At 48.4% G+C, this 24760-nt stretch overlaps 1 protein-coding gene across 1 annotated transcript in view; it reads right to left on the bottom strand.

Moving 5' to 3' along the window:
* The window catches only part of LOC126533156 (protein Skeletor, isoforms B/C-like), a 34201-nt gene that overhangs the window by 5391 nt on the left and 4050 nt on the right, over nt 1-24760 (bottom strand). The window contains exons 4-12 of the mRNA XM_072289548.1: nt 23774-23936; nt 23183-23255; nt 22660-22831; nt 19621-19765; nt 17845-17987; nt 15509-15632; nt 12434-12559; nt 4696-4887; nt 3045-3241 (exon numbers count right to left, since the gene is read on the bottom strand). Coding sequence (XP_072145649.1) covers nt 3045-3241; nt 4696-4887; nt 12434-12559; nt 15509-15632; nt 17845-17987; nt 19621-19765; nt 22660-22831; nt 23183-23255; nt 23774-23936 — 1335 coding nt within the window. The remainder of the gene's footprint in view (nt 1-3044; nt 3242-4695; nt 4888-12433; nt 12560-15508; nt 15633-17844; nt 17988-19620; nt 19766-22659; nt 22832-23182; nt 23256-23773; nt 23937-24760) is intronic.

Below are 24760 nucleotides of genomic sequence, written 5' to 3'. Positions count from 1 at the left end.
CTGGCTGTCATTCAAAAGCACATGCCGCTACAAAGCTGAAACGCAGACACGAAGAAAAGAAGTCGCACTTTCGCCCGAAAGGCAAATCATTGATTGCGATAACAAATTATTAGACAGCCGTACGAAAGATTAAAGATATTAGTTTTATCGGCGTATAAACTGCTGTTAACATTCGCTTACTAACTAAATTAGCAAGCAAGGTGTGGCACGCGTACAGGCAAGCACGATCAGGTCTCACTCGATGAGCGTGAATACTATAGCTTTTACAACGCGGGCGTGATGATGAGCGCAAACGAAGCGGAGCGAACGATTCTGCTGTCTCTCCCTCCAACGCGTCTCTGAAACTTGAGATTACGCGACCTCAGGCACTAGCTGCGTGGAAATACAGGTTACTTGCAGTCGCCAGCCGTCTCGGCCAAGCCTCTGCACAAGATACAAGACATACATACAAGAACACGTACTACGCACGACAGGGCTAGAGGAGAAGACACCTTGCTAGAGGAGAAGACACCTTGCTTGTTAGAAGTGAAGACACCTTGCTTGCTAGAGGAGAAGACACCTTGCTTGTTAGAAGTGAAGACACCTTGCTAGAGGACAAGACACCTTACTAGAGAAAAAGACACCTTGCTAGAGGAGAAGACACCTTGCTAGAGGAGAAGACACCTTGCTAGAGGAGAAGACACCTTGCTAGAAGAGAAGACACCTTGCTTGCTAGAGGAGAAGACACCTTGCTTGCTAGAGGAGAAGACACCTTGCTAGAGGACAAGGCACCTTACTAGAGGAGAAGACACCTTGCTAGAGGAGAAGACACCTTGCTTGCTAGAAGAGAAGATACCTTGCTTGCTAGAGGAGAAGATACCTTGCTAGAGGACAAGACACCTTACTAGAGGAGAAGACACCTTACTAGAGGAGAAGACACCTTGCTAGAGGAGAAGACAACTTGCTTGCTAGAAGAGAAGACACCTTGGTAGAAGAGAAGACACCTTGCTAGAGAAGACACCTTGCTAGAGGACAAGGCACCTTACTAGAGGAGAAGACACCTTGCTAGAGGAGAAGACACTTTGCTTGCTAGAAGAGAAGAACACCTTGCTTGCTAGAGGAGAAAACACCTTGCTAGAGGAGAAGACACTTTGCTAGAGGAGAAGACACCTTACTAGAGGAGAAGACACCTTGCTAGAAGAGAAGACACCTTGCTTGCTAGAAGAGAAGATACCTTGCTTGCTAGAGGAGAAGACACCTTGCTAGAGGACAAGACACCTTACTAGAGGAGAAGACACCTTGCTAGAGGAGAAGACACCTTGCTAGAGGAGAAGACACCTTGGTAGAAGAGAAGACACCTTGCTAGAGGAGAAGACACCTTGCTAGAGGACAAGACACCTTACTAGAGGAGAAGACACCTTGCTAGAGGAGAAGACACCTTGCTAGAGGAGAAGACACCTTGCTAGAAGAGAAGACACCTTGCTAGAGGAGAAGACACCTTGCTTGCTAGAAGAGAAGAACACCTTGCTTGCTAGAGGAGAAAACACCTTGCTAGAGGAGAAGACACCTTGCTAGAAGAGAAGACACGCACTTCGCCGATTGAACGACGTTAATTCCAGCAGTGTCGCGTCCCTAAAGCTAAGATCACTCGACACACAGGCGTGCTGGAAGACTGCGCGCATCACGAAGCCATCACGACGCCTTCTTGGCTCGGCCGCCTCGAGCGCGCAGCAGATCACGTGAGCACCAACACGCGGCGCACGGGCCGCTCATTTTTCGTCGCGCTTCGACTTTACTCAGTATAGCATCATCAACGACAACGGCGATGGTGAAAACGCGTCAGTGTCATTGCTATCGCATTAAACGTACGATGTCCTAAATTGAAATTCTGCCTACAGCTAGTTGCCAGTGTTCAACTTTCTTAAAGGCAACAACAAATTCGATTCATATCAAACCAACGATTGCGTCAAGAGAGCGAAGGACGTAAGGAGCTCAAGAGGGAGCTCAAGTATGCTGGGTGTTTATAAAGCGAATAGCTTTTTTCGGTCCTTGCGGGCGTTTTCGTGGTCAGTCATAAGACGGTCGATGGTCGGTCGAGGGTCGGTGGTCGGACTCGGACATGAAAACGCTCACTCACTCTCTCGCTCTTTCTCTAGATCTCTCTCTCTCTCTCTCTCTCTCTCGCTCGTTAGTTTGTGTCATTCGCTCACATTAATAACAATCATTGGCGATGGTTTATGCATGTTTTTTAGACTATATACAGAATTTAAAGAAAACTCGCTTGTGGCAGATGGCATAAACCTAGTTCTTGACCTGCATTACTCAAATTTAGAGACGTGCATTACTTTCATGCGAAACTGAAATGCATAATGGAGTAATTAAGAAAAGTTCACTTATTAACTTTTAAATAAATTTCTTTACGGCAGATTTTGCAGCTTACGCATTGTAGCCAACGGGTTATCAAGGCGTGTCCACTTGGAATGAAATTTCAGGACGACACCAGCTTCGATATATTCATTCCCAAAGTGTGCGACGAAAAATACACGGGCGTCCCTATTGTTTTTATGCTTCAGTGCATAAAGCGGCATTTTCGTAATAAAGGAAGTGGAAGAACACCGCATTTTACCGCAATATCGATGGCGCATATCTCTACATCCGTGCAGTCCTCAGAATTTGTTTCAAGTGGATGTGCCTTGCAAACTCACCGGCTGCAATTCATGAAATGCAAATAAGTGCCGTGGAGTAAACAGAAATTTAATTAGCAAACATATAATTAGTCGGTTATGGATGTCGATTTCTCGTGCATGTCCGCCTCTTCGAGTAATACTGTTCAAGGACCAGAATTATGATATTTGCCACAGGCAATTTAAGAATGATTCTGTATACTTAAATATAAAAGAACACCCCGTATATGGTTCTTTTTTCTGTCTTTGATCCGCATGGTGCACAATGTAAGCTCGCCGCGCATCTGAGGGAGTCGGGCGAGAAGAGGAAGTTGCTGGGCAAGGGGAGCCTCTCACGTCTACAGCGTCGCGTCACACGTGAATCTGCGATTGCGTGTGTACCGGCTTGCCGAGGGATGCAATCTCCTTGGAGCCGCCGCCCTTGGTGCTGTCGGTAATGTAGAAGGGGTGGTAGTTGGTCGACGTGGTGTTGTCGTCCCCGCCTTCCACGATAAACTTGTACGTCTTGCCGCGTTCAACGTGGAGCACGGGAATTAGCTCGCGGTTGATCCACCAGGAGATGCCCCAGCCAGACTGGCCTGGACAACACACGTACAATATGCTTTGTCGTTCTCGCATTTCCGGAGTTTGACGCGACGATGACGATGTATTGAAAGCTGATAAAGTAAACTGCACAAACAGTGGTCAAAATGCACCCGATAGAAAATGCAATCGAATATACAGAGTGTATGATGCTACGCTTTAGCAGATGTTTCTTTGATATGTGTATAATTGTTGAAATTCTGTGTTTTGAACCGATAAATTATTAGAGTACATTGTGTTGTTTCTCGAGTCCTAATTGTTGCAGTTGTGACGTTCACGAATGTGCGTGCCTGCGCGCGTTGTCTGTGAGCGGCAGGATACTTTCCTTGAAGCACGAAGGCACAGTGTGTAGCCGCATAGTACAATGCCTACGGCTTGCGCGTTAGATGGTGTTGACAAATGCGGCGATCTCCAGGACCGGCGTGTCAAAGCGCGCTATGGAAGGCGGGCGGAGTTCCTGGAAACGACGCAAACAGAAGATCGGCCACCGGACCACGGGAGCTGCACACGGGTCGTCGTGTTCCAGACTCGAGCTGACAGGGATTCATCCGACCGGGGCAACCTGTCAACCTCTTCCTGTGCGCTTCATGACTTCGCCAGGCCACCTAATTCTACCCCGAGACCTGTGGATGCCTGCACCCGTTGGCAGAACGAGAACGGTCGGGCTACGGGCCTGAGCTCACGACAAGCGTCCAGGTCTCCCCCCCGTTTCTTCCTCAAGGTTCCCGGTGCGGCACCTGCTTACTCTCGGCACCTGCTTCCCGTAACTTCAGTGCATTAATTGTTGTTGTGTGCCAGTGTTAACAAACAACTTTGTCCTTGTCAGGGTGCTGTGAGGTCATGCCTCACTAACCCGCAGCAGAATTAAAAAGAACCTGCGTCACATGCACATAGTGACTTCAATATTCTCGACATGTAGCATATTAACCGAATGTAATAATTAAACGTGATCAGCAATTAAAAAGATAACAATCAATTACTGAATAGACTACTAATTATCTATCACATGTACGATTAGCAATAATAACGTTAGCAAGCAATTATTGAATAGGCTGCTAATTATGTATCACATGCACTTCGAGACGTCCGTCATTGTAGCAATGTGTCACTGAAACAATAACCTTACGATTGGTTCTGCATTAAAGAAACGCGTTCATGACAGACAACTAGGCCCCAACTGGACCAGCCAACGCGCAGTCCGATCTATGACGTCATGCTCCCTGGCCCGACTGCAATAGAATCTAATTTAAATGTTCCCGAGTAAGCCCTGGTGATTTTGACGTCACCGCTTCGCAATGAAAATTTCGGGCCTAGTAGCATAACGTCATAAGGCAAAGTGCACAGGCACTGCCCTATCTCTGTAGGTGGCGCTGGACCAACAGGGCCTTTTTGGGGCTACTTGGAGGGAGGGAGGTTTGTGGCCCTAGTGAAGTGACAGGGGCGTTCGCACCGGTGATGGCCGCGTAGCCGCGATCCCCTGCCGTCGGTCCGATTCGGGCGGTGAACGTGTCGATGTTGTACTTCTTAAACAGGTCGCGTCCTCCAAACAACTTGTGGCGTGTGTCGGGGGGTGGCACCTGGTGTTGGGATATCGGCGGGCAGTTGCGCTTCGGGGCCCGGTCGAATTGCAGGATGACAGACACTGCGCCGCAGAAACAGCAAAGGAATGCAGCAGGGAATCATAAAAGCACGTTAATAATTTGCCTGCACGATCGTCTGCACAACATATCTCACAGGAGTACCCACATAATATTTTGGAATATTTTTTTCTTGCGCTACATTAATGTCATAGACTTCAAAATCCGAAAGAAAACACAGGCAAGTGTCACAGCCTTCATTTCCGCCGTCGCCGTCACCGTGACGTTCTGTATGAAGCCCAGGTGCTATATAACATCGCCGTCGTGCGCTGCATGCTGTATGTGCGAATGGAAGCGTGCGAGGGTGAGCTGACGATGGTGGCTCAACCAAGCGGGGAGGAAGCGCCCCGTCTTCTATCGTGCGCAGGGCACCGCGGTGGGATGGGTTCTATCTACTGCGGTGGCGGCTGGTATGGCGCGGCCTCGCGAGCCCTATTTTGAAAGCGATCTGTGATGGGGACGGAGTGCGCCGAGGGCTGGCGGCTTCGTTTGCGCTGTGTTCTCGCCACTTCGTTCGCAGTGGAGCGAGTCGCAGCACAAAGGGGCGATTCGCTCGCTACTGCTGCCGCTCTTCCTCGTGCCGGCGTTCTGACAGCGTGTGTCCGGGGTCATTGAGTGAGATGTGTTCGTGTTCGTCTGTGCGCGTTAATTGTTAGTAAGCGAATGTTTACGAGCTTATGCGGCCGATAAAAAACTATTATTTTTACTCCGTACAGCTGTCTCATAATTTGCTGTCGCAATCAATACTTCGCCTTTCGGGCGAGACTGACATTTTTCCGTAAGCGTGTGTTATTTTTAAACTAAAGCATTGATATTTAGTAGAGAATTTTGAGCTTGCTGGAGTTCTAAATAAGTGAAGCACTAGACCTGCAAAGACAAGCAAGGAGAAGCACACAAGTCGAATAAAAGTGCTACACGTACCACGGCAGCCTTAACGTCATTTAAATTCTGGGGGTTTACGTGCCAGAACCACGATATGATTATGAGGCTTGCCGTAGTGGGGAACTCCGAATTAATTTCGACCACCTGGGGTTTTAACATGCACCCAGTGCACGGTATACGGGCGTTTTTTTTTTTTTTTTTTGCAGTGCACCCCAATCGAAATGCGGTCACCTCGACCAGGATGTGATCCCATGCCTTTGTGGTTTAGCAACGCCACGCCAAACCTACTATACGGCGCCACGGCGGTTGCAGCCGTAACATGTTTTCCTACCTTACGTTTTTCAATCAAGGTAACATATTAAGTTTTGTAAAAGTGCTTTGAAGAAAACTAGTTTCAGCATGCTAACAAAATTTAACATTAAACTCTTGCTCTGAAAAGTGATCACATGATTCCTCGCAGGCAGATAGCGCGAAGCATGTTTGACCACTCCGAAATATAGGGTAAAACATGCTGCAACTAATGCTTGAGAGTAACAGCTTGTCAAAGAAAACAACATATTGTTACGAAGAGTTGCGAAGCAATGATTTTATTTACAGGAGATGGACGATGATCGTAGCGTGATCGTAGCGCAGCCCGGCCTCTCAAACTCCTCGTTCTCTTCGGCTTCCCTTCTTTCTTGTCCGTGCCTTTCGTATCTGTTACATTTCCTCGCAAGCAGACGAAGCCCGTGGGGCGAGTCAGGATGGACAAGCAGGGTAGAAAGGCTTCAGGCGAGCAATATGAGTCAGCTGAGTTCTGCTTGATCGCCGACCATTGCACAGTAGGCGAGCTATGACGTAAGTGAGTTCGCTCAGGCGGTCCACAACTACAAATGGGCCTGAATATTGTGACAAGAACTTTTGGCACAATCCACGCTTGCGTTGCGGTGTCCAAAGAAGGACCAAGTCACCTTTTTCCAACGATAGTTGTACGTGACGGTCGTCGTATCACTCTTTCGAACGACTTTTCGAGGCCAGAGTACGAAGACGAGCTATTCGACGGGCTTCTTCGGCGAGACACAAAGTCTTCGATACAGAATCGTCACTGTGCAGAACGAAGGGTAAGAAAGTGTCGAGAGGGCTTCGCGGTAACCTTGCATGCAGGAGATAAAATGGGCTATAGTTCGTGGTTTCGTGTTTCGCCGTGTTGTATGCGTAAGTGATGAAGGGCAGCACGTCGTCCCAGTTCTTATGATTGGAGGAGGCGTACATGGCTAGCATGTTGGTCAGCGTTCTGTTTGTCCTTTCAACGAAGCCATTGGTCTGTGGATGATACGGCGTGGAATGACGGAACTGTGAAGTGCAAAAACGAAGTAACTCTTCACTGGCACCGGCCGTGAACTGGCATCCACGGTCGCTGATGATGACACGTGGTGGGCCATGACGAAGGACCACGGAACGCAGCAGGAAGACCGCCACGCAAGCGGCGATGGAAGAGGGTGTGGCTGCAGTTTCTGCATACCGTGTAAGCTAGATGGTCTACGCAGACAATTATCCAACGGTTCTTGTTGCTAGATAACGGGAATGGACCCAAAAGGTCAATGCCTACTTGCTCGAACGGCGTACTGGGTGGTGTCAATGGCTGAAGGGGACCCGAGGCTACGGTGGTCGGTCGCTTGTGACGTTGGCACGTTTCACAACTTGCGACATAGCACTTGGTTGTTTCGTAAATCTTGGGCCAGTAAAAGCGCTCGTACGAAGCCGAAATGGCCGGATGTCACATCGTCATGCATGGCGCGTAGAACGTCGGAGCGGAGACTCTCGGGGACAACAAGCAGAAAACGCGATCCATGCCCGGAGTAATAAGTTTTGTAGAGTAATTTATCACGGACAGTAAAGCGACCGCTGTCTTGAGAAGTACGGGCGGCTACAAAAAGCGGATCGAGGGTAACATCACTCCGTTGTTCTCGCTGAAAGACTGCCGCGTCAGGGAACGTAGAAGTAACAGCAGCGAGACAGTCGTCAAAATTCTCAGCATCGCAGTCGGTAGCCGCAAGAGGAATCCGAGAGAGGCAGTCTGCGGTAGCGTGACGACAGCCACTCTTGTACGACACCACAAAGTCGTATTCCTGGAGGCGCAGCGCCCAACGTGCGAGGCGACCAGAGGGATCACGCAAACCGACCAGCCAGCATAAAGAATGATGGTGGGTGATAATCTTGAATGGTCTACCGTAAAGATAACACCGAAACTTCTGTATGGCGAAAGCAGCTGCCAGGTATTCCTGTTCCGTAACCGTATAATTGCGTTCAGATTTGCTCAGGCAACGGCTGGCATATGCAACATGTTCTGCGCCACTGTGACGTTGTACAAGCACCGCTCCTATCCCAATTCCACTAGCATCAGTGTGAACTTCAGTCGGGCAAGATGGATCGAAGTGACGCAAGAGGGGTGCTGACGTTAGCCTTCAGTTGAGAGAATGATGCGTCGCACTCTTGTGTCCAATTGAAGGATGCATTTTGTCGCAAAACACTTGTCAACGGGTAAACGATGTCGACAAACCGGGGGACAAAACGACGAAAATACGAACATAGGCCAATGAATGAGCGAAGTTCTCGTGCTGATTGCGATGGCTTGAAGGAGATCACCGCATCAATCTTAGGAGGATCGGGTCTGACGCCATCCTTGTCGACTAAGTGATCCAGGACCAGTGTTTGACATTCGCCAAACCGACATTTTCTTAAGTTTAGAACCAGTCCAGCTTTCTCGATGCAGTCGAGAACAAGGCTGAGGCGTTCGTTATGTTCTTCAAACGTGCGGCCAAAGATTACAACATCATCGAGGTAACACATGCCTATCTCCCACATTAGACCGCGTAGTACTGTGTCCATGAATCTTTCGAAGGTGGCAGGAGCATCGCAAAGGCCAAAAGGCATAACATTAAATTCGAATAGGCCATCTGGAGTCACGAAAGCGGTCTTTTCCTTGTCGGCAGAGTCCATAGGTATTTGCCAATACCCCGATAGCAAATCAAGTGTTGAGAAGTAAGCAGCAGCGTGTAAGCAATCAATGACGTCATCGATTCGCGGTAGTGGATAGACATCCTTCTTCGTCACAGCGTTTAGATGTCTGTAATCCACGCAGAATCTCCAGGAGCCATCTTTTTTTTCGCACCAGGATTACTGGGGCTGCCCATGGACTATAAGACTCTTGAACGACACCTTTGTTCATCATCTCCTTGACTTGCCCTGCAATAAATTTGCGCTCGGAGGATGACACTCGGTAGGGCTTCTGGCGGATGGGGTGTGCGGAGCCGGTATCTATTCTGTGACGAGCGCGGGACGACGGTAAATTAAGGGGTGCATCTCCATGCGTGAAGTCGAATGCAGCCTCATGCCTGGCAAGGACATGTACCAGTGCTTGCCGCTCCGATGTACCGAGAGCCTTGCTGACCATGCCAAGCATTAGCTCTTCAAAATGGCGATCATCGCAAGGAGAGCAAGCTGTAGAGACGTCCGTAATTAGTGCCGCTATTGGGTTACATGCGGCTTCATCGAAGGGAGCGATTTTCATACCGCGAGAAAGGACAACCGACGTGGCGGAACAGTTCCGCGCCTGCAATGTGGCGACTCCTTTCGTCATGCACACGACAGAGCAGGGCACAAGTATATCTTTTTTAGCACAGTTTATGCGGAGAGGCCTAAGCACAAGGTCAACACAATCAGCGTCAACAGTAGTTGCAGAAACACGAACGGGCGTCAGGCACCACGACGGTGCAATCACTTCATCAAGAACACTGAGTGTGTCTGTGTCCCTGTCTTCGCCACGCGAGCTTTGTTCAGAATGTGCTTATATAATTAACTTGTTCAATGATATTTCGCCACAACCACAGTCCACGGAAGCGCCGCACTGTTCAAGAAAATCGATACCAAGAATAACATCGTGCTAACAACGAGAAAGAACAAGGAATTCCGACACAAGAACTTTCCCAGCCAACAAAACACTCACAGCACAAACACCAAGGGGACGAAGCCACTCGCCGCCTACTCCACGAAAGGTAATACCGTCGTTCCAAGAAAACATAACTTTGTGGCCTAGACGGTTTTTGAACGCGAGGCTCATCACAGACACAGTCGCCCCAGTATCAACTAACGCCATGGTCGGTATTCCGTCAATCGAGACATTCACTTTGTTTTTGAGCATCACAACAAGCAGAGGTGTTTCTTGCAAAGACCGTCCGGCGACCTCACTTCATTGGCTGCGGATGCTAGTTTCCTGGCGGCGGTAACGAAGAACGGCGCCGAGGGGACGGAGAGCGGCGGGGACGGTTATTTGGTGGAGTCAAACTCTGCTCAGATGCTGGCGAATCGCTGCGTCTGGTCTCGTGTGAGAAGTGGTCCATTGGAAGCAAATCGGTCGTTCGCAAGCCATATGAAGTAAGGGTTCTGGGTGGCAAGAACATCGGTGGTGTCCTTCGTATGACGGCCTTGGCGACAATACCGTGCTATATGGCCTGTGAAACCGCAGTTGTAGCACACGGGAGGACGTCGCTGTTCACAGCATTTTCCTCGAAACGAATGCTAGGCTGCTAAGGGTGGCGAGAAAGTTCGTTGTCATGTGGATAACGTGTCTCTGCTGCTCGCTGAAATCGTTATATCGTTCATAAGTCACGTCGTGGTAGTAGGGTCGGTGCTATTCTTGTCGTGGCCTGACAGAAGTCACAGGGCCTCGAGGGTAAAAACGCGGCTGCTGTCGTTGTTGCCGAGCGTCATAAGTAGGGCCTCTGCCGTAGAGACGTGGCTGCTGTCGGGGCGCGAGTTCATATTCCTCAGTGCCCCTCGCCGCAGGATATGGGGAGAAGGATGCCACGTTTGGCTCGAAATCTGGTGGTAGGCGGAAGCTATGGGTGCCTGGATGTGTCACTTGCGCGTGCAGGCTGAGCTCTTCCCGAACTATTTGTCGGATCGTTGATGCAAGATCGAGGGGCTGGTTGCTGTCCACGCTTGCAACTGTCGTCACATTGGCTAGCCTGCCAAACCTCGGCGTGATGCGCCTCGTTTTCAGTTGCTCGAAAGTACGACAATGCCGAATGATCTCAGCAACGGAAGCCAGGTTGTCTTTGGCGATGAGGGAATTATAAACATCTTCGGCAATTCCTTACAGGATGTGCCCGACTTTGTCTTCCTCAGACATTCCAGAATCCACCATACTACACAGTTTTATTACCGCCTCAATGTAGGTCGTGCAGGTTTCGCCTGCACTTGGGCACGTTGCAGTAGCGTCTGTTCTGCCCTTTTCTTTTTCGTCACAGAGTCGCCGAATCGCTCTTTGATTTCCTAAACAAATCTTCCCCATGTTGCGAACGTTTCCTCGTGATTGTCGAACCACAACAACGCAGTATAAGTTAGAAAGAACACGACGTTCGAAAGCTGAGAAGCGCTGTTCCACTTGTTGGCGGCACTCACGCGGTGATAATGGATGAGCCATTCCTCGACGTCTTCGTCCGATCTTCCGGGGAAGGGACGCGCATCTCAGTTGTAGAACGGAACTTGTCGGCGCAGCAGTTGGAATGGGCCGTTGTTCGTCTGCGTCGTGGGACATATTCAACTCCGGTAGATTCGGTGGGAGTCCAGCAAGGCGACGGCTCCGTCGTAGAACTTCTGGTTCAGCCTCCGTCTTCGGGTGTCGATTACCCCGCACCTTCCACCACAACTGTTACGAAGAGTTACGAAGAAATGATTTTATTTACAGGAGATGGACTATGATCGTAGCGTGATTGTAGCGCAGCCCAGCCTCCCAAACTCCTCGTTCTCTTCGTCTTCTCTTCTTTCTTCTTGTCCGTGCCTTTCGTATCTGTTACAATATTTTTTTTAATTTCAATAATAAATTTTGTTGTGACGAAACAAATGAGTGGAATTATTGTCGAATTGCAAAGTTTAACTATGCCGCCGCTTAGTTCACGTGTCATACAAATAAGCTGCGCTAACCCCATATTATTTACTTGGAATGAAGTGTTGCGATTGAGTTGCGAGGTCACGTCATTCACCGCTATTGGCTTTAGGTTCACGGAAGGCGCATAAAAATAGAGCGTTTGTTACCCTCGTAGTACTGACAATTATAAAATTAACACAGACAGTATAGTTGAAATGCCCCGTGTTATGGCGAACACGACGTTAGAGCGGTAGCAAACGCACAAAGATTCGTTAAAAAAAAAGAAGGAAAAAAAACGAACAAAAATTAAGTCACTCCAGCCGGACCGTATCAGACGAGAATGACGATTCCTCCGCGCTAACGGCACCGCAATGCCGTTGGCAGTTGCAACCATCGCTTGCGCACGAGATCAATACTTTACCCGAGCCATAGGACACCCTAACATACCATGATTTAACCTCCTATATAGTGAACAATCGTTTTCGGGAAGTATTGTAAGTATTTAACTCGCTTTGAGCCACCTCTGTCACGTGCATCAGAACATACTTATGTAGGTTTACGCACAAGTAACCCATTCTGCGTAGAATACCCTACCACAAACCCTAAAGATGATGTTGAAGTTGAGGTGAGGTTAAGGTGAAGTTGAGGCGAGGTCTCCCAAGTGCAATTCAATCTCATTGGATAAGGATGAAGTTGAGCGAGGTCATGCCATGTAATTAGAGGTTGAAGTGAAATCAGGTATTCTGAGGTCGTTTGCCCACCCGTTTTATCAGTGTATATCTTCGTATGGTAAAGTACGGTGTCTGGAGCTTGCTTGTCCGTGGGACCCTGCGCTGCCACCACCGCCTGTGGGCCCGTAGCCGGTATCGGTTTGTCTTTGCCGTCTCCTGCAACAAGCCGTCAAGATACGCGACAAGGCCTGCGTGATCGGTATGCCGTTGTGCAAACAAAGGCGTGGCTGGAAATTGGAAGCACCAAATTTATGACAAACAACGACAGGGGAAGGACTCCGCTGTGAAATTCTTTTACAGTGACCCGGACTGCCTATTACGAACGTTAAGAGTTAGGTACTTATATGACGTCCACTACCGCGACATGTACAGTGCGCGTCGCTCTTGTGTAGAGCGCGCGAACGGCGACCGCCCAGGCGCTCCGGAGGCAGCCAGCGACGTTTATAACGGTAGTGGCTGGGCACGAGATTAAAATGCGTCGGCCGCACGTGCCCAGGTACTTATCTCGAGCCCAACGCCTACCGTTAGACGTAGCTGGCTGCCTCCGTAGCGAAACAGACTTTACCGGAGCGTCCCGGCGGCCTCCGTTCCCACGCTCTACACAAGGGTGACGCGCAATGTACGCTGCTCATTCTACTCGCACCTAACACAAGAGACAAGTCGTTGCTCTTTGATCCATACACACCTGTCAGTGTGCGGATTAGAGATGCGAGTAAACGACAGGCGAAAGATGGTTAGGATTTATAGAAGATAAAGGCAGCCGCAGACAGTGCATGTATATACCGGAAACCTAGACCTTGAAGCTTTGCCCCCAGAAATGAGAACGCGCAACACGCGGACGTTTCGTCGGGCTCGTTGTAACTTTTCTTCCAATGCTTCCAATGCGATCATTTGAATGGCTGATGAATTAAACGCGCGAATAAGCGACTGATTTTAGAAATTGACAGATATATCCTTAGACATGATCACTTTATACCCACTAAATCACCAAGTGACTATAGATTTGTGGGCCTACTGCCAAAGCAAAAATGTGTTGCTAACTGGCTTCGAGGTGTAGTTTGTTGTGCAGCCAGCTGACTGCTCCTAATATATATTACGCATTGATAAGATGAGCGCTTTACAGAGTGTTTGCTCAATAGATGAGCTAATGAATTGATTAAGTAGTGGACGGGTCAGTGAGAGTGTTCAATAAACGCACTAATATACACTGGCGGAGTATAGTGAGCGATTGTCGGCCCATATAAAGAAGCTATACGTTTGAAAACAAGGAAGCTATGACGTCGCTAGCGCGCAGGTGCATCAACAGAAAAAAGGAACGCTTCGTGCTTTATTTCTCGTCGAGTCACTTCAATTCGTCAATCTGTGGCTTTTTTGCGCGACTATAGGACGCTCGCGACCATTAGAATAGCGTTCGCCTACCAGAACTAGCAGGTTGGCGGTAGGCAGCTATCTGTATAGCGTCATGTTCTGGAGCAGGTATGTGCCTGTATACTAGCTATAATAGTGCCACACGTCGTGGCCGTTAGGCGCAGAACGCGCCTATATATATTCAGCATTTCTTGAACGTTGCCGCGATGGCGCAAACAGTCTTGTTTGACCAGAATGCGCGGTCGACACGAACAACGCTCTGCATTTCCAAATCCACATGAAGGGCAGCGGTAACTGCAACATTTTTACGGCGAGTCATGCATAAGTAGCGGACGCACTTGACCCATCAGATCGGATTCGACGATCGACAACTGTGCTCACCGCTATCGTATTCATTTAAGTGTCGCATGGTCTTTCTTCAAATCAAATAATTTCTTGCATTGTACTTGAATACGTCAGTGTCGTCTGGAGTCCTTGTCAGAAAATACAGAAAAATGAAGTAGGAAAAATAAAATGGCTCGCGGTACCAATTACATGTTCAAAATAAAGAAGGGATGACTCAGTCACAGTGGTGTTAAAAATGTGTGATTTGGAATCACTACACAAACGCAGACTTAAATGCAGATCAAATCTCCTTTTTTCAATTAACGGAAGGAGAGATTAAGATTAACAATAACAACAAAAAAGAAACGACGATTACACTTGTCAGGGAAACGAAGTCAGACGGCGAATCAGAGACGAGTGCTTCAGTCTCACTTTGCTCCAAAATAGGTATTCGTTTCTTCCCGATGTAATTGAGACACGGGATGGGCTTCCGAATTGCGTGCTAAACACTAATGATGTTAACCAATTAATGCATTTACTTGATGTATATTTATGTGATTTCACGCGATGAAAGGTATGAGCTTCAAATATGGTTATTGTGATTCAAACGTACCTTATTGTTTGGTTGTAATGCTTGTTTTATGTCTGTTTACTATAAGAGTATATTTGTAAACTTCTGGATGCAAAATTTTCTCCCTCCTTCTAATGACCCATAAGAGAGGGTAAATAGTATTCTTAAATAATAAACACGGACAGGAAGCTGCAAGTACAGGGAACTATATGGAAGAGTGGCACAAAATCAGTGATCGTGCCGGGACCCTGGGCACATGCTCGAAAGAACAAAGCTAAACGTACGGGAAAGTATACAGAAGAGTGTAACAAAATCAGTAATTGCGCCAGGACCCTAGGGCATGTTCGTCCATTAAAAAGAAAAACAGAGAGAGCCAAATGTTCGGGGAAATATACAGAATAATGAGCCGAAATTTAAGATTGGGCCGAGACCCTGGGCCCATGTTAGGCTAATAAATAGAAAACACAGAAACCTAAACGTACAAAGCAGTATGAATAAGAGCGTCACAATAATCAGCGATTGCATCAGGACCCTGGACACAACTTCACCTGATAAAGAGAAAGCACCCAAAGCTAAATATACAGGGGAGTATACTGAAGAGTGCCACAAGATCAGCGATTACACCACGACCCTGGGCGCAAGCCCACCAAATTAAGAGAAAACACAGAAAGCTAAATGTACAGGGAGTAGAGTTTTGTTATTCACCGTCACTTCAACCTGAACGTAGATTGTGCTTTCTAGTTCAGTAGACTAGTTGAGTAAGTTAAATAGCTTATAAACTGTTTCACTGATCGACTAGTTAGCCGTAATGCACAAGTGATTGATTGATGGTGTGCGGGTACCCGTATTCAGCTTGCGGGAGTATACGGCATCGACTACTCCGTTGGCGTAGCTCAATGATACGACTGTCAGGTCTTCCGTGCCGCCCTGCTTATCGTCCGGACAAACGCCGTCGGTCCCGGAACACTGCGATCACAAAAGCCGCGTTCACTACACCTTAAATGCAGACATTATCAAAGCTCTAGTTTCACAGTTATATGTCAGGCTATGGTTAAATTTAAATTGCAGGTCACCTCTTTGGCTACCGCACCACAATTTGGTCTGTTTATCTAGTTCTGATAGGATGAGCACGTAAAAAGAATTCAAGGAAATCTAGCCCATAAGACAAGTCGAATCTGGGCCAGCAGCTTGTTAGGCGCGTTTATGCTCATACTCGACGCCACGCCAATGGTTGAGCTTTGTTTCTGTTAGCAGCGTGGGTCCGATTACGCCAAGAAAAAAAACGAGCACGAAGACATCAATCACTCCAAGCAAAGCTCTCTCGTGGAAAAGTTTATGAGCATTCTTGAGTTATAAATTCGAGTGGTGATAAGATGAGACCACCATAAATGCCTAAAGCAGACCTCCGAATAAGCGGAATGCCGAAAGAGAACGTCAGTGTTACGCAGCAAACAACGTTAAGCATCAGCGTCAGGCTACAACGTCTGCGTAAACAACTCGAAAGCTTTGCGTTCTCGGGGTTCCGACAGAGGCGTCGTGCCTGCGCAATTGTTTAAAAAGTTAAACGCCTTTCATATCGGTCAGAGGGGCTCGCTTGCTAAAACCGCATGTAACGAAAAACATGTTATAGTATTACCACTTGTGTCTCTTGAAGCGTACTACCCACGCGCCTTACTTTGCTATCGAAATGTATTGATGAAAAAAAGCCCTTACTCGATCATGCATGTGCGTAGCGTGCACAGATGGCGCCATAGTCGCGCTACGCATGACGCATCGGCGATAAATCTATCCTATCGCTCCGGGGGGCAGATGGGCATCGCTCGGCAGTACGTTTGTCGACCCGAGCGCGAGTGGCGGTCGTGTTTGAGAGAGTTAACTAGTAGGTGTAATCCAGCAAACTCAAACCTACACCCATCAAGAATAATAAGGTTTATACAAGTGAGCAATTCTTGGCAGAAATTTCACGCTTGTTCGGTTATGGCGCCCGGGCCGCGTTTGACGTGAAGAGAGCCGGGCAGTAAGACCGAACGATGGCAACTCGCGCCCACCACCTTTGATCACAGCGGTCCAGCTATGAATAGGGAGCGAGTATGATTGCAAGCGTGGACCGTAGGACACCCCAACTAACTGTACCATAAGTTAAACATGTAAGCTTTGAGGCAAGCTTGAGGCAAGCGCGGGAGCCTCAACCCTCTACGAGATGGGCGGGCTCGAGCGGCGAAGGAGTCGCGGGCGCCGCCCGCATAAGAGTGTCATTTTTTTTTACCCTAGTGCCCATACACCCGCTGCAAAAGAATTCGGGCCCACATACGGATAAAGAGCGTGCACGAGTGCAGAATCAGACCGTAGGATCCCCTAGCTGTAAAATAACTTAGGAAAGTAAGCTTTCAAATGCGTTAATAAGTGTAACTTATTTGTGTATTTCGTTAAGTCATATATGTACTCTTTTGCTTATACATCCTCAGCAGCACCACAAGACTTTCCACCTATATATATATATATATATATATATATATATATATATATATACATACCCACTGTGGCTGAGTCTCTGATGCTGCCTACCAGATTTTTCATGCTAACTTTAATCCCGCCGCTTTCGCACCTTGAAGGAGGCGAAATGGAACCACCGCAACAAACGCAACAAAAGCGAGGCGGCTAGAAGCTACTGCTTGCCTATCACGGGACCGAGTGCCCATACATGTCCTCAATACTTTATCACTAGGCTTCAAAACCGTCACGTGACGCTCTCTCCTAGTTTTTTCTTCTTCCTCCATGATCATTCACATTCCAGCTGATCGGCCATATTTGGAGCTGCTGTAGGCGCGAACGCCAGAGGCCCTTGCAGTAAATTTTCTAGGAAAGTCGATGTGTTGTAGCAGTGACGGCTACGACAATAGCTCGAGGTGCCTCGTCGCGATACTCAGGGCCCTATACCGGACGCCGTCAAATTCTGTCATATTGTCAAATACACCATGTTGTCAGCTCTGATGGGCCCACAGGACTGCTACGGCCTCTCTCACTGGCTCAAAATTCCGCCATTGCGGAATTTGGCAATAAATGGCGAACTGTTCGACGGTGTCCGCAACAGCACCACGAGTTTCTAACCAAATGACGTCGCTTGCGTCGACAGCAATGCCGACGGCTCTGAGAGCAACTGCCACCGACATATCCGTACCTGCGCCTTGCCCGTAATGTAGTAGTCCACGACGGAGACCTTGCTGTCCGCCTTCGAGATGAAGACCACGGCGACGTCCGCGCCCACCATCATGCTGCCGTCGGCTTTGCCGCTGATGCCAAATGCAGTCCACATGCCGGGCACTAAAAAAGACCGTTGACACGACATTTCAAGGCAAGCGCATCCTCCGCATCAGCGTTGGTCACTTTACTTTGGACCAAGCATCCATGTCGCGGCCTAATTTCAGAGGAAAAGGGGTAAGTGATGATGATTATATTGCTCAGAATTTTGTATTTTTGTCTTAATTATTCGTAGACATCTTCTTCGTTATCACTTAACCTCGCAACAGCCAACGAGCAGGCCATGGACACGCTATACGCTACGATGAGTTTAGTGCCTAAGATTCTGATTTCAGCACGAAAAACTGCCCGTAGTTAAGTTTTTGATATGCTGAAGTAAAGTTTTCGTTGTGTATTGTTGAACAAACCAATCACTGATTATTTGTTATTATACTAATTAAGTTATAACTGAAGTAACATTTCATTGTTATTTTGCACAAATGAAATGTCAATGGGTAGAACTGAAGATGAACAAGTTCCAATTTTCATTGAGGTGGAAGAGTGGTCGGGTATTACAGGGTTTAAGTATGGCTTTTAATTATGACCTATATAGCTGCGGTGGCACGTCAACAGTCGGAATGCGAAAAAAATTCGGCATAACCCAACTCACGATGACTGTCGACGGTAATGTGTTTAGAATTAGATCAATATAGCGACACAATGCATTGTGACTGTCGTAACAAGTTATGTATGAGGCATGTATTGCTGCGGGACTCCTCGTTCGCGCTTCCCTAAGAGCACTCGGCGTCATCTAGCGGCGCCGCCGCGAAACTTGCGCGTGGCCTGCGAAATGCATGGCGCGCGCGGTGCGTGCGATCGCCGAGAAACGCGTCATGCGGCTACCGGGCTCCTCTCTCGCGCTTCTTTCTGGACACGCTGCTACATCTGGTGGCGCTGCCGAGAAGTCTGCGCATGGCCTCCGAGAAGCGTGGAGCGCCGGTGCGTGCGAAAGCTGAGAATTGTTCCATCGCGCGCCGCTCACCCAGTGGCACAAACTCGACGACCCAAGTTGGTGAGAGGTTAATTTAAGAGCGCCACATGCATTACCCAATGCATCATCGCGCAGCTCGCTAAAGCGCTGGCGTGAAAGACGTTCGTTCAAAAGCGGCAAATACCATGCAATTCCATTTGTGGCGAAATCTGTTAAAGCATCGTGTTGCTGTCCTCGAGGAACCTGTGTGACGTGGGTTCAATTCCGTCTAGCATCGGATAAATTTAACGAATCCTGTTTTGTCCTCGTAGAGCCGCACACACCTATCGGCACATATCCAGTGACAAGTCGGCGTCGAAGAGTTCCCTCAAAATCGGTACACACCCAGTCCCGGATCTACAGTGACCCATGTCGGTGTGAAAGAGGTTCGCTGAAGAGCGGCATATATATATGTATGTATATATGTATGTATATATGTATGTATGTATTGCCACATACTCGGCGACTAAAGTTGGTCCGACGGTTGGTTTCTAACCATGTTCCCTCAGCACAGCAGCCCGGTGCTCTAACCATCGGACATGAACATACATACATACGTACATACATACATACATAGCACCCGGAAACTCCGTGAGGTACTCCAAGAATGTCAACGCCTTAAAAGAGCTCCCTCCCCCTCATCTCCTGTCTCGACGATGCCAATACGGACTCGAGCACCGGCCTTACTCGCTTTGGCGCGCACGTGGAAAGTGATGACGTCCGCCTCCAGGTGCCAGCCGACTTGTATCGTGTCGGCGATGATGGTCTCGCAGTTGGCGAACTGCGTCGGGTCGGTGGGAGCTTGCTGCAGCCTCACTTCGGCTTGTCGCGACTGGAATGAGCATAGAGTTGACATTACGATAAAGGGGGAACGCTTGGCGAGCGTGCGACGAAGTGCACGTTATTCCTTCTTAATGCAATAGCAATTACAGGGACACTCAACGCGTGTTTTTGCGGTCGTCGTGGCCATCATGTGATGTCCCGTGTACGATCCTAAGCCGTGTGGTATGACGTGGGTGAGAGGTAAAGTTTGCGAGGGTGAGCCGAGAATGATGTCCGCGCGCCCAGTGTTGCAGGTCACGTTTCCTCCCATGGCCTGCGAGATTTGCGCGGGCTGGCAGGTTTTGCTCCGCCCGTCCCGTTCGCAGAGAGAGGGCGTGATTTCAGTTGTGGATGTTAGAAAAACACATTATTAAACATAATTACTACAATATCAATGGATAAGAATATAGCAAAGTACTAGAATAAATAAGAACACTATATAGAGAACTCTGACTCAATCATAAACAATCGCGCCGAAAGAGTAAATGAGAGTCTATGCCACTTGGGAAATGAAGCGCGGTCGCAGGACTCATTTGCAAAATTTCACGATGACTAAGCGGTACTGTAGTTGAATACAAATTTCACATCTTGCTCATAAGTATAGTCACTTAGTGTTAAATAGATTGATTTTTTATTATCATTTTTTTTTTGCGAGAGACATTACGTTATTCACTGACGAGCGGTTTATCTCGAACATTACTGGCTCCACGCGCTATGAGCTTTCGCAGTCGTCAAGCATGCTTTACACTATTTCTTTACAAATAGACCTCATTATCCCTTTCAAATTAGAAGAGCTTTGTTTAGGTTAGCATGAGACTATTTATGCTCAGCGCACTTGCAGACTACCGAAAACAACTCGGAAACATCATTTTATCAGCGTAAGCGAAAATTCGAGGACGCCTAAGCAGTCGTTAATGCTAAAGCATTAGTGTCCAATTGAACTCCGCTGAGCGGCCCCCGCGAGATACGATCACCTCGCGGGCAAGCGTGCCCGTTGAGACGCTCCTAGACAGCACAAGACCGGTGCACTTCGATCCGTGACGTCACGCTACCTCGCCCGACTGCCATAGAATCTAATGGGGACGCTCCCGAGGAAGCCGCAGTGACGTCACCGCTTCCGTCACGCTAGACTTGACAATGGAAATTTCGGTCCAAGTAGCAAGACGTCATAAAGCAGAGTGCACGGGACTGTCCAAAATGGCATATTCGAATAGCCGTTTGGGAGCTCCCTGGCCGTGTTACAGGAGTGGTGAAAAACAACTTTAAATGTGCATTACGACAATAACCGAGTGCGGAAGTGTATGATCCTGCTTCCGTATCAACAGAGGAACCCGCTTATGCAAACGGTAACGCTTAGTACCTGTTTTACATGACCTTTGTAGCACTACCACAGCGCTCTGACACGACCACCCGACTATACTATATATGTCATAATGTATACTTTGCTATCGCCCTAGCAAATCCTCGCCTTTCGTGCAAAAGTGCTACTTTCTATAGTGTTATTGTGGCGTCGACAAATGCGGAAAAGCATGTCGGGGAACAGGAGATTCTCGGACATTTTGGACGCCTCTTTGCCTCTTACGGACTGCGCGCGCGCGCGCAGGTGCCCGAGAGCGGTGTTTCGAGTTTTTCAAGGAGTGCTTATAGTGGGTTTATTGTTTTAGTCCTCCAGCCTTACCCCATCGCATGGCCATAACTACCTTCTTCTGCAGATGGCTGCTACCATCAAAAAGGCGATTATTTGGTCAGCTGACCAAGTACCGTGCGTTCTGACACGATCGTCAGTTTTGTCACGTCAAACCGCGCGGTATAGGTTTTGATGCTCCCGCTCTCTGCAAGCAGAGCTACGCAAGGCTTATTCACTTATTAATTAAAGGAAGAAGCGCGATGCCGCGCTCACACAGGCAAGCGTAAAAGGATCTAGATGACCGCCAGCACCAGCTTTCTCTCAACGCTGGCGTGACGAAGAGCACCAGGGGCGGGAAACGAACCCTTCGTGCAGCATCTCGCTTCATCGCGTATCCGACACTGCAGATTACGCAACCTCCGACACTAGGCACGCGGGAAGAAAACGCGCATGAAAGCTGCCATCTCGGCTCGCCCTTAGCAATTGCATCCGCCGCAGATTACTTCCAAGACACGGCGCGCGGGCTACCCACGCACTCAGCAACACGGACTGCCATGCGGAGCCACTACAGTGCTAGCGGAGGAGAGGTGCGCTCTCCTCCCCTAGCGCGCACTTGATCACGTGAGATCCAACGTTGAGCACGCGAGAAAACGGCGCGCATGCTTTTTCCCTTGCGCCGACAGCATATGGTGCGCGGGGTATACTTACCGCACTTGGACTTTACACAGAACATCACAATGACGGCGACGGCGAAAATTCACCTGCAGTGTCCATATAATTGCTATCGCAATAATAACGATAAGGAAGGGTATTCGGGCAGCAGAGGAAATTAGCTGTTGTCGAAAGCAAAGAGCGTGAGTACATGGAAACCCAATCATTAAAATTATATTAACTGATGGGGTTTCACGTTAAAAAAACCACGGTATGATTATGGTAGGCGCCGGGATACTTCAGAATAACTTTGACTGCCTGGTGTTCTTTAACTTGCACCTAATCTATGACAGCGTTTCTGCATTTCGCCTCCGTCGAAACGAATCGAAACTCGCGATCTCGTGCTCAGCGGTGCAACGCCACAGCCAGTAAGATACCGCCCAGCGGGTTTAATCCAATCATGAGAAGGCCTTGGCGTCAAAGTATCATTCCAGGACTGTCTTCTAATCCTGTCAGAACGATCTCTCACATCTCAGTGAGGCCGCAGTCTTTAATCGTTGGAATCAAAATAGTCTCTGGTATACACGGCGCATATGAGAAAATGGTTACGTAACCGCGAGGCTCACCCTTTTCTTCAGCCATTCAGTGTCGGCAGGGACGTTCAGGCCCTTGGGTATCCTGACCGCTATGAGGGGCTTGGAACAGCTGAAGCAGTAGACGGAAAACCAGTCAATGTCGTCCACGGTCAAGTTTCCGGGTAGCGTGAGACGCAAGTTTTCGTCCACGTGCTCTCTCAGCCTGCGGGTTCCGTGGCGAAAGCGAAGGAAACGAAGCTATTGCGGCGACATTTGTACATCCGGTCTTTAAAGACATCTTAATTCATAGGAACCTCTCTGAATCAGCGTGGACTACGTTCCACCTTTTCCCGAGCGGTGTACAATGGCTGGAAAATTTCGTTTAGTCGAACATCCTGCAGTATAATGCTGCAGCTTTAGATCTATACACGTCCACGCTGAGTTTTCGTAAATCTGGAAAACGGAGCTCATTTGTCCTCTGTGCGGCCGTAATTCAAATTCAAGGGCTTTTACTGAAATGGCTTCAATGGCTTCAGCTGCATACAGAAAGTGAAGAAGAGTCTTACAGCCGTACCTCTCCCCCTCGTGTTGAATCACGATCCCTTGAGAGATAGGGTCGTCTTCCTTGACAGCAACGAAATACGCATCTGAAAAAAGAAAAATGATAAAGCTACCGGGTTTACGCATGACAGGTGATCGATGAAGTTCTGGCGACAACTTTGATGTAGGTGTGACCGAACTGCACGCACAGACGCCAATTTTATTTGTTGTAGCGCGTGTAAATAAGTTATATTTGGGGTATGACCCCCGTTACACTTAGCCCATAAGTGACCACGGCTGTGTGCCTACAGGGTCTTCTACATCTTCTACGTGACGTTTTTAAAGCCTAGTCATAAGAAAGTATAAGAGAAAGAAGCATGGGAAATAGGCCCACGCCCCGTGATAGGAAAGCTGAAATTTCTAGCCGACGAGGGCCAGTGGTGACGATGGCATCGCTGAGAACTACCACCGCGCAGGTTCGGCTTACCAAGGGCCAACGCATAAGCCACAAAGGGGTGTGACTTCAGAGGAGGTCGGCTTGCCGACGCTAGCTGCCCGACGTCAAGCTCCCTCCTCATTTCCCCTCCCACCCCCACCCCCCCTCTTCCACGGCTGACATACTAACCTGGCGCCGAGGCGTCGTAGAAAAAGCGGTTAAGACCTATCGTCTTCCGGTCCTCCACGACGACGGACTCGACGAAGACGTGCTCACTGCCGACGCGTGTCGCCACTTTCGCTGGCTTCGGGTAGTCGAGGTCGGCTGGTATGTCCACGCGTCCGAGGGTTGTCTATGTCGCAGCGCGCAAAACAGTCAAATTTAGCGTAGAACGATGGTAGAAGATAAAGCGGGCACCAGCCTAAGCAGAAGGCTAGGCTTGTGATCATAACATAACAAAGAGCAATACGTGCTGGCCCAAATAATTCTTTTCAATTAGTTATCGCAAAGAGAGAGAGAGAGAGAACATTGCGTACATAAACTCAAAATATTATTGCGCCCTACTGGGGCTGGTGACGGGTTCAATTTCATTTATTCGGCGTAGTGCCCATTGTGCTTCACTACACGACGTATCATCGGGTCCCCTCCTTATGCCTAAGTACAACGCGAGCAGCTCTAAACAGAAGGACGTTCAAGCGAATGGTTCCTGCTATCACTTTTGACCGGTTTTAGGGATGATATACTTCTCTGACACACTGTGTGCAGCTTTGAGAAAGGAAATCGTAATTCAATTGAAGCCATTATGAATCTAATCATAATTGTATTCACTAATCTCACAATAACGTACGATAACGAAATATACTTCAACTCAATCATCCACGTCAGGGCAAAGAAACACAGAACTTGCAAATATCGCAACATTCACTTATACGTTAGTTCAGATGCCTCACCTTGGCTCCCGCAGAATATACGCCGAACCACTTAAAATCCGTGATCACTCTGCCAGCGGGCAAGCGAAGCAGTATCGTCTGGTTATGATATGCCTGGAGACGATCCTCGCTAGATAAAAAGAGAGAAAGAGAAACAAGAAGGCTCATTCTTGAGCCCTGTAAGTCCTCAGATGCCATATATATGGTATAGCCGGCCCGAAGAATGCCGGGCACTGAACGAAAAAAA

Source organism: Dermacentor andersoni, chromosome 7, assembly GCF_023375885.2.
Source record: "Dermacentor andersoni chromosome 7, qqDerAnde1_hic_scaffold, whole genome shotgun sequence".
Taxonomy (NCBI): Eukaryota; Metazoa; Arthropoda; class Arachnida; order Ixodida; family Ixodidae; genus Dermacentor; species Dermacentor andersoni.
The sequence above is the reverse complement of the archived record's forward strand: the minus strand, read 5'-3'. Positions and strand labels throughout refer to the sequence as shown.